Source organism: Rhea pennata, chromosome 3 (genome assembly GCF_028389875.1).
Source record: "Rhea pennata isolate bPtePen1 chromosome 3, bPtePen1.pri, whole genome shotgun sequence".
NCBI lineage: Eukaryota > Metazoa > Chordata > Aves > Rheiformes > Rheidae > Rhea > Rhea pennata.
The window spans coordinates 38,373,825-38,386,239 of NC_084665.1; the positions used below are offsets into that span (position 1 = coordinate 38,373,825).

Here is a 12,415-nt window from a genome sequence, read left to right on the forward strand (position 1 = left end):
GTAATTACTTATTAAGACAGTGATCTAGTTTTCATTAACTTTTTGTGACTTTGCAATGGAAGATGAATATGGAGCTGAAGCTACCTGTGGAGATGAACACAGATACTACAAATGAAAACAAACACCTGCAAAAGAATACACTCCTTTGAGGAGAGGACTCTCCCATCAGTTATCATATTTCAATTCTTACACATACTGTGTAGTATTTCTCTTCTTTCATTTTAACTTCCAACTTCTTTGAAAAGAAATTATAATGGTAAGTGGCACTGCATTCACACCTACCTCTGCACTTGCAGATAAGACACCCGTGGTTGTTCTGCTGGAAGCCCATTGGACAGATTTTACCACAAGGCAGTTCTGGGCATTTCTTACACCGACAGATCTCACAGCCATGCTTGTTCTTCCTAGATAACCAAAATAATTTGTGAAAGATCAGTAGATCACTTTAAATGTCTGATAATGCTCATGATATTTAAAGCAAAAGCTTCCCATGAAGAAGTGATTAAGTATGGAAAATTTTCTTAATTGTCACTTTGAACTTAACTGGTCAGTGGATCTATGGGTGATATAGGTCTCCATTCCTAGCATGTGCTCCCTCCATGTGATGGGCAAAAGCTCTGCCTTTAGTATTTCCAAGCTATTAAGCCATCTTCCTTGCAGATAATATAGGCATATGTGCTTATGCTTACTATTTATGATCAATTCTTTTCCAAGTGAAATAGTAGCAAGAATAACTTCTAAAACTGTAAAGAAGTTAGAGGGGCAAGTGGGAATCTGTTATAATCACTGGTTTTAGAAAAAAAAAGTTACAGGTAACTTTTCTTCTCTAACAGTAAGTTCCACACTTGCAGATTCTACATAGAGATTTTTTGAAAGTAACAAAAGCAGCTACAAAGCTTTCTTGAAAATGACAATGATCTATATAAAAAAGTAGCATATATATAGAAATCATTTTAGAAAGAGAGAAGTAGTAGGGGATTGATCAGGTAGACAATACACAGAATCAAGAAAAAAAATTTCTCAGGTTTCCAGAGGCAGCTAGGTAGGAAAAGTCTAGCACGTCACCAGACAGAATCTCTTTGCTGCACCTATACACGCTGTTTCAGAGGAGCCTGTATCAAGTATCTGCTTGCTGTTTTTCATGAGAATAGATTTGTTTTGTTTTAAACTACAATATTAAGACTTATTAAAAGCAACACTTAAAAGTACCAGTCAAGTATTGTGTATAATTAAATTACATTCTGCATTTAAATACAGAATTTCAGTAGTAGATGATTTTCAAATTAACTTATAGAAAATTTCAAGTTAAGCTTTTTTCAGATGCATGAAAATCCAAGTGAAAGATGGTCTCAAAGACAGGGTTCGTAAAACAGTGGTGCTAACTTGAAAATGGCTTGTTTTTAAAGCATCTGTGTCTTACACTTCTTTAACAGGATACAGAAGAGCAGGTCATGGAAGCATGTCTTCACCCAGCCAAGCTCTTCCTTCTCTTGAGCAGGGCTGCCAGCCCAGAACATGCTGTTCTGTAACTGTTTTTCTTTTTCTTTCTTTCTTTTTTTCCTTTTTTTTTTTTTTTTTTTCAGTGATTAACATTCCTGGGGTGCACAGGAGATTCTGGTTCTGTCCACTTCGTCAAGTAGTGGAGACCAGTAAGAGCAGCCTTGTAGAGCAAAACAGTGCTGATGTTCACTTTAGACATTCTTTAGGGTTTTGCTGCTGTGCCTTTGTGTTGACTGCAGGCTAGCTGTAGTCCAGTTAAAAGGACTGAATCCCATGACAGCTGGAGTGTAACAAGTCCCCTCCTGGAGTAGATCTTCCATTTTAGTTCCATTAAGAAGAAATTCATTTCACTCATTCTGATACTACTGTGCAGTGTGAGCCAAAGTACAGCAAGTTAGGACAGTCAGATTTGCTCCAAAAGTACACTCCCGATGCAAACCAAAATGCTCATTCAGATGCTTCTAGTCAAGCCTACTGCAGCAACTTTTACCTCCCTTTAATCAGCTGTTCAAGTGGTCTACTTGAAAACAATGTGCCTTATTTATTGATTTTGGCCCAGATGCAGAAAAGCACTTAAGCAGGTGCTGGCTGAAGTAATTAAATTTGTCTAGCATGCAAAGAAAAACAATTTCCCTTGAAGTAACTATGTTATCACCACCTCTGTTTAAGTTCGAGTGGGTATGGATTATGCATTCTTCAACACTTCTACTGAAAGAGCTCTTAACGCTGTATGAAGTAGAATTTATTAGTTCAAGTATATATTAACTCTTTACTTTACTAGAATTCAGTCTTAGAATTTCTAACACAACAAGATTAGCCTAGAGCTGATAAAAATATCCTCTCTTCCAGGCCAGTCAAGGAAATTCATTGACAGTTGTTATAATGATTGCTATCCAAACACAAAATACATGAAAATCTTCTTCTAGTTTATTTGTGAGGATAATCAGTCTAGAAATGCTGTAGCCTCTCAGTCAGGCACGTGTGCACGTCACTGTGAAATCCCACTCTGTAACGCAGGGACAGAGTGTAAGAGTTGGCTACTTGTCTGTGATCTCAAACACAGTCACAAAGGTCTCTCACTCAGCAAGTACTGTCTCATATAGCACAGCATCAGTATCATAAAACCGAGATCCTTGCAAAGTATGAGGACCATCTTTCATTACCTGCTTATTACAAATCACAGTTCACTCACTTTAAATATAAAGATTCTGCAAGCCCACTTTTCACACTGATATGCACTTAGAGAAAGCAAGAGGCATTGTTCAATCCTCAGGCTCTACAGACACTAAGCCATCTCAGAACGGCTCTTCCACGAGCCCTTGGATAGGCGTTAAGTACTAATATAAACTGTAAGTAAGAGGAGTGCCTGGACTAGATATTAGATGGTCCAGATCTGAGTACTCTGAGAGTCATGTCTGATCTAGATGCCTCTTTATCATGTCTAGGGCTTTAAGCAAATAGTTGCGAATTCCAAGGTTCAACATTCGCACTTTTTTCTTTAATCTGTTTACCAATTTTTTCTTTTTCAGTAAATCCAGGTACTTTCCATTTCTGAAGATACATACTCAGTTTATTTTTTCTAAATCAAATCTGTAGGGAAAATGTGATTATGCTAATTATTTTTTGCAAGCTCTACACTCTCTCTCTTTAGAGGGTCATTCTCTGGCTTTGCTAGACTACAATTCAAATCTTAAGAGGCTGTTTACTGTTTTGTTTTTTAAGAGTGTTCATTTAAAAAAGTTTGGTACAGTTCTACATCACTGTTCTAGCTGTCTACACATATATCAGAAGCATATTACAGAACCATTAAAGATTCTTAACCTCATCCTATACCTGGTAGATGCTTAAGTTTCTGTACTCTTACTTTGCATGGTGCTATCATATTAATATTTAATTTGAAAACCGCCCCTCTCCAAAAACTGCCTGAAAACTAGAGCCAATTGCAGTCACTGCCTTTGTGACTAAAATGTGTGATTAAATTGTTTGATTATACTGCATTTGTTGAAAAAATAAAAAAAATATTTTGAAGGGAAAATCTATTTGTATTTTCAAAAATCTTTGAAAAAAATATTTTTCTCTTGAAAGAATAAATGATGATAAATGATCTTCTCCTTATTTGTCTCTCTCTCCTCTACGCTTCCCAGCTTCTTCCATCTTTTGACTGAAAAGTTGTAACAATATGCTTGAAGGAAAAAAAAATCCACTAATTTTGCAAAATCCACAAGTTTTCAAAGCCTTTCTAAATAGTTTTCTCAAATCTTCATTCTAATCTGTCCTTTCTAACTATTTTGCTGCAGGCTTGCAAGATGCATGAATTACCAGGAGGCACATATATACACAAAATTTCATCTGGAACCCCTTCAGAGATCTTGTTTTTTTTTTTTAAAAAAAAAAAAAATTATATTTTCTCTTACAATGGCATAATACTTCTATAGAACACTACTCCAACATTTTGTCTATGACTAATTTTTTAAAAAATCAAATCATTTTACAGTTAGTAGTCTAGATTTGATGAAGCTGGTTGACAAAAGACTGGACTTCAGCATGATTTTTGCTAGTATTGTACTTGAGTGCCCTACTGAGTTGAGAATTGCAAACTGTCCTGTATTATGTTTTTCAGCTTCTACTTAGGAGGATCCAAGACTAGAGGTTATTAGATATAAGATGATGCTATTTCTTCTTCCAGAGCTACAAGGATGGCCATAGTCGATCAGATAAAGGTCTGTAACAGCCCAGGAATCATCTCAGACAGTGGTCAGTTGTAGATACACATGCACAGATGGTAAGAACAAGACAAGCAGAAAGCACTACTGCACCCACTACAGCCTTCATGCATCCAGCAATTTGAGCTTAGGGGGTTCAAAAATATCTTCATGGCAATATCCAGCTAATTAAGCATTTCAGTAGCCTTAAAAATACCTGAAGATTTTTGTTGATGAAAAGGGTTTTACTTAAGATGCTTAACCTCAAAATGCTTAAGATACGAACTTGAAGAAAAATTCAAGTCTTCACATTGAAGCTTTTTTCTTGGTGGCTTCAGTGTTCCTCAGGTGTATGGAGTAAGTACAATAAAATTAGGAAATGCAGGCTGCTTTATTACCCTCTTCAACATCATAAATCTTATTTTTCTGAATTTTTACTATTCATATTTGACAGTGTCACATACAGTTCTGAACATACTATGTTTCCTCCACAAGTTTAGAGGATCACTGGGATTTGTTCCTGAATTTATGTCCTTTAGCAGATTATCCTTGACACATGGTCAACACTGAAAAATACTTGGATCTGGGACTAATCCACCGAGTGTTTAAAGTGTTCTTGTAGCTCATGGACAATATTCACAAATTGAGATATCTGCTCTTTATTACAGGAAGTCATTCCAGAAAAAAATAATAATTTAAGAAATTTCATATATAAGGCTAGCTCCATTAACCCTTTTTCTTTTCAGTCTTCTTTGATTTTCATTCAGAAGACTGAAATGTTTTTGGAGAGATGGGAAGATGGACCATATTAGTACAAGCTTAAAGTACATCCGTATTGAAAAAGATGCTGTGGACACCTTTAATTTTCTGCATACAATCAACTAGATTAACACTGATATACAGCACAAATTCATTAACAATATTTGTCTTAACTGCTTAGGCACAGGCAATATGGCACAAAATAACTAGAATTCTACAGGTGAACAGGATTGCTCTCAAACATAAAATCAGTTTATTAACTGTTTATTAACAATAAATTAGGCCACATGCTTGGCTATCTACGGGTTATCTTTCTCTGAAGATGTAAATGTAGAATAAGTAAAAGCATCACAACATGTGATAAGGCTACATGAAAGATGTACAACTACAAAAATCACATCAACTTATAGGAGATACGCCTGAACATCAAAAGGCAACAGTATAATGACTTCAACAACTTGGTGTCCATGCAGTTATCTTCAGATCACATTTAATTCACATGTCATAAGGTGAAGTAGAATTGAAGAATCTATATCTCTATTCTCTCTCATACAGGAGAGAAGAAAAAAAAAATTATCAAAGTCTGATTTTCCAAATGGGGTAGCAATAGTTATTTTTACAGATTTCTCCTTTAAGGTTTTTCATAATAATTCAGCTATATGTCATCTAAAGTGCAACACGCAAAGACCAACAGAATTATTTCAGATTTTTGTTATTTGAAAAGATATTCTTGATGATTTATATTGCTGGGTCAGAGTACAACCCTTACCATTACAGGTCAAATTCACTGCAGTCTTTAAGGGTCACCTGCCTATCGCACTTAAGCATCTTCCTGATTCTTTTTTTAAATTTTCTTTGAGGGGTAAAAAAAAGAAATCACAATCGAAAGGAGAGCAACACTATGGAAGGTAGACCTCTCAAAAAGTAACAAGCTTCTGAATTAATCAAAGACTCATTTCACATGGAACATCAACTGCACTGCAAAGCAGCATTGAAGACAAGGAGTAATGAGAAAACTTTGCTTAAAAAAAAAAAGTAAAAACTCGAAGTCATAGAGTGAAAATGTATGTAAGCAGATGTCACAGGTGCTTCTTTACTGAAAACTAAAGAAGAAAACAAGACCAAAGAAAATACCAACTATTATTTTTAGCAGTTATACATGATCTGCTCACTGATTAGATGGCTTGAAATCAAGAACATTACTGCCAGGCACACTGGGAGCACAGACCAAGGAATAGAAATTTACTGTCTTAAGAGAATATTTGCCCTTTTCTGAAAACTAAGCACTCTGAAGTTAAAAAAATATTAGGTTCAACACAGATTATTTAGGTCTCTCCTGTGTTTCATTTACACTTGCTGTAACACTGTCTAATCTCTTCTAGACAAAAAATTACAGTTCATAGCAGCAAAACAGACAAACCTGCTCATTATGTAAAAGAGATATTTCTTACCAAATAAATATTGGGAAAGGTAATGTATAATAAACTAAAGGAACGTAACAATAAAGTTAATAAATTGACATAAATAAACAAAACATGTAATAGTAAATTACTTTAATAAAGTATATTTTGGAAAAATGCTTATCGGCACTTCCCAAATGAATGATGGTAAAAAAATCATTTTTAACATGTCAATATATTATCCAAGGTTGAGAATGCCAGTGAAGTAAAACAGAAATAGTGGACTTAATAAAAGGAACCATAAGGAGAAACTTATTTGACTGCTTTAGATACACTACAAAAAAGTAAAGGAGAAGTATTAGCTGGAATGGAAGGAGAACGTTTAGACCTTGGTACATGAATATATTCAAACTGTTTTTGTTTCTGAGCCTAAAAAAGGCACTGACAAAGACATTAATCATTAGCCTTAACAGTTTTCTCATATTATAATTTTTTGAATAAGCAAAAGCAAATGGCCTTAAAGATAGAAGATATAAAAGCACTCGCAATATTAACATAAAATTTAAAAATATTTTTACTTTTCAAGTAAAATGTTTCCAAGGCAAACACATTCTTTAGAGGGTTTTTATTTCTAATTTTCGGCTGTGTATTGCAGCATATTTGTGACTTCAGAATCTAATGTTCCATGACATACAGATCTGCTTTTTGTTTGGTGTAGATCACCTTTTGTTTAACGTTAGGTAAAGCACAAGAGTTCTATGGACAGTAAGAAGGTGGTTAACCAGAACCTTATATTAACATAAGTGGAACAACACTCTCTGATCAAGAAAGATAAACCAATAGTATGAAGATTAAAGGGAGGTGGAAGGCTAGTAGACTCCCCCCCCCTTTTTTTCCCCCTATTTGGCAGAAAACTAGAGATGAATACAACCGGAGAGAATACAAATTATTCACTGGTACCACTTCTGACTGGAGCTCTAATAAATTTGAGAATGCCACTGTGATACAGCTGGATTTCTATTTTTCTAAAAACTCTGATAGCTCCCTGACCATTCAGGTTCTACTGTATTTTCATTACTTCAAACTTCATAAAAACTGTGAACTAAGACGACACACTGCATTATATATTAGTATTATAAATAAAAAATCTGCAGCACTTATAAGTGTCAGACAAAACTCTGAAATTAAACAGAAATTAAAGGGGTATTAGCCACTAATAACAACAGTTGCAGCATTAGTAAACTTCATTAAAAATAAGAACACAAATTATATATGAACATTATTTGAGTCTTAGCTGTCATGATGTAGAAATTAAAACTCTTATGAACAGGAGGCAGTAACATGGAACTGAAATATCAAAACCAAAATATTTGTTAAATAAATATGGAGGCTACCAAACTGATTTGAAAGAAATGTGTGACAAAAGCTTTGTCCAGTTTTGTCACCTTCTCCACAAGTGAATGGATACAACAAATACTTTTTTTTTTTGAAAAAGAACTCTAGCAACAATATAGATTTTGAACACATTTACAAAAACTTAAATAAAGATAGTACTGTTTTACACTAATCCACTAATCCATCAGAAACGTCCATCTAGGCCACTGTCATATCAACATTAAAAATCTCTTGAAATATTATAAAAACATTTGAGTACAATAAATAAGCTGTAAAATGAAGGAGTATTACAGCAGAAAAAAAATCAAAAACCTACAGGCAAGAGACTAAGTAACTTTTTCATCTTGGTCATCAAATATTAAATATTCTTCAAAAAACTACACTGTTCTGTTTTTGTAATCTGTTGATGCTGTTATGATTGCCATTTCTTGATTTGTTGGTCAAAATCCATTTCCACAAATTCAGTGCTAACACTCCAGTTAGCTGGAAGAATGCTATAATCTCACATGAGGTATGGACATTTCTGTCCTCCCATGTTTCCCCCAGTTTTGCCGCAAAGTAAACACAAGTACATATTTTGTATATCTTAAATAGGCACTTGGATGGAATTAAATATTTTTTCAGAATAAGAATACGTACAAGTATCCAAAGGGACAGTACTTGTCACATACTACGGGTTTGCATTTCTTAGGCCGTGGACGACACTGACAGATCTCACAGTTGTGGGCATCAGTTTGGAAACCGAAGGAACAATCCAAGGAACAACCCGATATGAGGCCAGTACACAGCTCCTCTCCTGTGAAGAACACACGCAGTTTAGCACAAAATGAAAACTGTTTATATCAGAAAAATGCATCTTCAGCAGACTAAATATTTTTTTCCGTTTTAGTTCATAATGTTTTACTTTTAAGGCTGATCATCCTTACCTTCTGACTGTCCTAATTTTAAAGCATTCATTAGAATTCTACAGTAAGGATGCAAACCACATGACCAAATACTACAGTGTGTCTTCAGTTCCAGTCAAGATCTTGAGAAGTACCATCTTTTATATCTTATACTAAAATATTTCCATGAATAAATACATAGACAAGAGAGTCCAATATTTATGACTTGGTCAGCCATTAGCAACAAATTTAAAATAACATACTTTCAATATGTTAAAATAACATACTTTCTTTTTTATATTTCAATATATTAAAATAATATACTTTTATATGCATTTAGTAAGTTTCTGTTCAGTATAGAGCATTCTTGTTTTCTACTCTATTTTCACTTTAAGCAGAGTTGAAAGGCTGGGATATCAGCCTTCGTTCCTTCTGCTGTTTGCTGTCACCTGGTTGGGGATTAAAATCTGCTTTTAAAAATGACTACAATATCTAAAGAGCTGTTATGAGCTTACTAGTATCAGACGAAAAGACTTGTCTCTTGGAGTACACTACTATAGCAGTGCAGTAAGAGATGGCAGTAAGGGAGATGCTGGATTGATGGCACCTGATTTTCTCCAGTACAGGGATAAATAATGGTCATTATATTCACTGGAATATACTGTTTTGAGAATGATTAGTTTGGAATAAGAAGTGCCAGAAATACCACTCTTAACATACCCTGCAATAGACAATTGGTTTATTGATGGTGGAGGTGTGAGGCAACAGGAAATTCCTCAACAGATGAATCTGATGGGTGATATCCAAAGGACAAAAATGCTCATGGCTGCTCATCTGCAGTTGAAACCTCCACAGCAGTACAAAGCAGCAGTCACGCGGACGGGAGCTGCAGAGCATTCCAGAAATGCTGCTCATTAGAGTACTCGTGACTCTCCCACTCCTTAGGGATCTGAAAATTTAGGGACTGGTTTTCTCAAAGAGGCGGTCAGCACATTGACCCATTCTGCCCCTTCCACTCCTGTGGGCCTGAAATGCAAAGGTAATCCCCAAATCTGGTTGGCAACCCTCTCTTTTCTATTGCCTCTTCTTGGTAGAGTTTAGCAAGACTATTTCCTATAAATGACAAGGAAAATAACAAAATAGGGATAACAGTGCCTTACAAAACTCTGCACACACACAGACACTTGATGCAAAAACACCGTAACTTAAAGCATGAATCCATGGAGTGCATCTTACAAGGTCCTAAGATGGTAACGCAACACAGGAAGACCACAGATCTTTGCTTTACTTAATACTTTCTCTTCCGTTTTTGAAATGTTGCACTGAAGATTTTTAAATACACTATAATATAAAGACAATGGATATTGCTGTCAGATTTAACCAGATGTGGTTAATTCGAGTGCCTCCTAATCTGTTCTACGAGGTTAACACTCATTTAGTATTGAAAGAATATTGCTTAGTATCCCAGAGTGAGACAAAAGCCTGGGAGAAAACACTGGTGAAGTCACGGATGATTCATCATGTAGAATTTGCACATACCTGCCACAGGCATGGATGATGGTGACTCAATTGTCTTCAGGAAGGGGTGAGAAAAACACTCGCAGAGTCGCTCCAAGTTTTGCAGTAGAGTTTTTTAATTTTTGGCTCTGTGATAGTGGCTACTCTCATAACCAGAAAGACTGAACAGCAGGAAGAATTAAGACACCTAAATTTTGGCAGACACCTGGGAGATCAATCCTGCACTACAGTCAGTGCAGATTTAGTCAGCAGAGGCAGCGGACCCGTAAGAGTGTTTCATCTTGTCCCAAAGCAGACATACTGAACAGCTTAGAGGGTGGATCACATTCATAAAATCTCCACCAAGTGTAATGGGAATTTAGCCATCTCATGCATTTAGGGATTTGTCTGCAGCTGAAGTCTAACTCAGGCAATCTCACTTGCTGTCTGTAAGGAAGAAGGCAACAACAGGCATCGGGCCTGTGACAGTCCGCTGCCGTTGTGAACGTGGATTCCACACGAGTGCTACAAAGATGCTCACCTAGCTACGTTAAGATGAAAACCAACACATTTCTTCCTAATGAGTCATTAAAAATTTCAGGAGGAGCTTGCTGATAATTGGAAGAGATTTTAATAATATAAAAAAGAGGTGTAATTTTCATTTTTTTCCTCCTTTTTCTCTAAGGTAGAAAGCTTACTGTGTTATTCTTTCTTCCATTTGCAAAGCTCTTAAGAGGAAAACAAATATAATGCAACATAAGGCACAGTAATGGCTTATTAGCCTAACCAGCAATTCTCAGCTTAAGCAGGATAAGCATCATGGCTTCCACCTCCGTCCTTTCATACGGATTCCATGTCTAAAACTAAAAGGGTGCAAATTTTTGGTCATTCAGAATGCAGGAAAGGTAAAGCTATATCTTTTTGCAGAGGCTCTGGAGGTTGTCTTTTGCCAACAGAGTACCAGTACCACAAGACTTAAGCATTCAAACCCAGTTATATCTAACCTTTGCACAGGGATGGCAACCTGTGTCTTAGGTTTTTGCTTTGAGACAGAAAAATAAACAAGGATCTTCACAAACTCTTGAATTTGAAGGATAGAGCTCAGGCTGACCTACCAGGAATCCTAGATCTTTCTAACATGTAGCCACTAGTGCAGCTTTAAAAACATCATAATGCAGAGTAAATTCTGATGATTTTCTCTGGCAATGAATGTTGCACATGTAACACAAGGATGAAAGACTTTCTTCGAAGCAGAAGAGATGATAATTTATGAACTTTTGCACTAGTTTGGATGTTTGTATACAGTTCTTCTCTGACAGCATACAAAGATAATAAAATCAATTAAACTTTTCATTACATACGACTTCACAAGAGGCAAATTTGAAGGTAGTCATAGTTTTAGAAATTAGACTTGAACGTTATGAAGAATGAACAGAAAATAATCTATGCTGCAAGACCTCAAAAAGGAAAGAAGCTCAGTTATGAGCTTCGAGACATGATAAATTATGGCACCTCCCTGCTGATGTTGAGAACTGATTAGTGAATAATCCTGGAATTACACACATAGGGTTGAGTGAAACCAGTCATTTTTTTGAAGTGTACTTTGTCATACAAAAGAGGACATGTTTGTTTAAGTGACTATCCATAATAAACATCAGGCTCATGAAAGTAAGATAAGGGAAGCATAACAGACAAATTAAAGGGTGTGGGAAAAATTATTATATATCTGAAAAAGAAGAGCTGAAAATAAGAACAGAAGTAAAGCTAAAAAAAAATAGAAGCAACATGATCATTTTTTACTTGACATATTTTCTTACTTACTTTATCTTGTCTCTAGATTTTGTGTTAAGGATAGCTATCAAAGTGTGACACTCAGGTCTGAATACAGAGTTACAAAAGAGAGCAGAATTTTTGACATTAGAGGCAATCTCAAACTGAAGTACCGCCATGGTACTTATACATAATTTACATCTGTTGCACAAGCTTGTTAAAAACCTTAGTCCACAATTTAAAATATGGCATTTTTTTCAGAAAATTGAGAGCAAGCCCATCAATTTTTACAGAGCATAGCTTAGCTCTAAGAAGAAGAAAAAGAAAAGAAATAGAGTGCAAATCTGAAGGTCCAAAATGGAAATCAAATTCAATATATGAAACTGTCTTCCTGATAACATCTCTATAGCCTATGCTATAGTTTTAAAGTTACCATTAATGAACTATAACAAGTTCATTTCGAAAGGATAAAGGAAAACAGATTGGCTGCTAAGCCTTTGAGTTTCAA

The 12,415-nt window shown here is 35.5% G+C and overlaps 1 protein-coding gene across 1 annotated transcript in view; it reads right to left on the bottom strand.

The window, feature by feature from the left end:
• Positions 1-12,415, bottom strand: part of CRIM1 (cysteine rich transmembrane BMP regulator 1) — a 196,659-nt gene that overhangs the window by 22,044 nt on the left and 162,200 nt on the right. Inside the window, 2 exon segments of the mRNA XM_062572090.1 lie at positions 283-404; positions 8,396-8,552. Coding sequence (XP_062428074.1) covers positions 283-404; positions 8,396-8,552 — 279 coding nt within the window.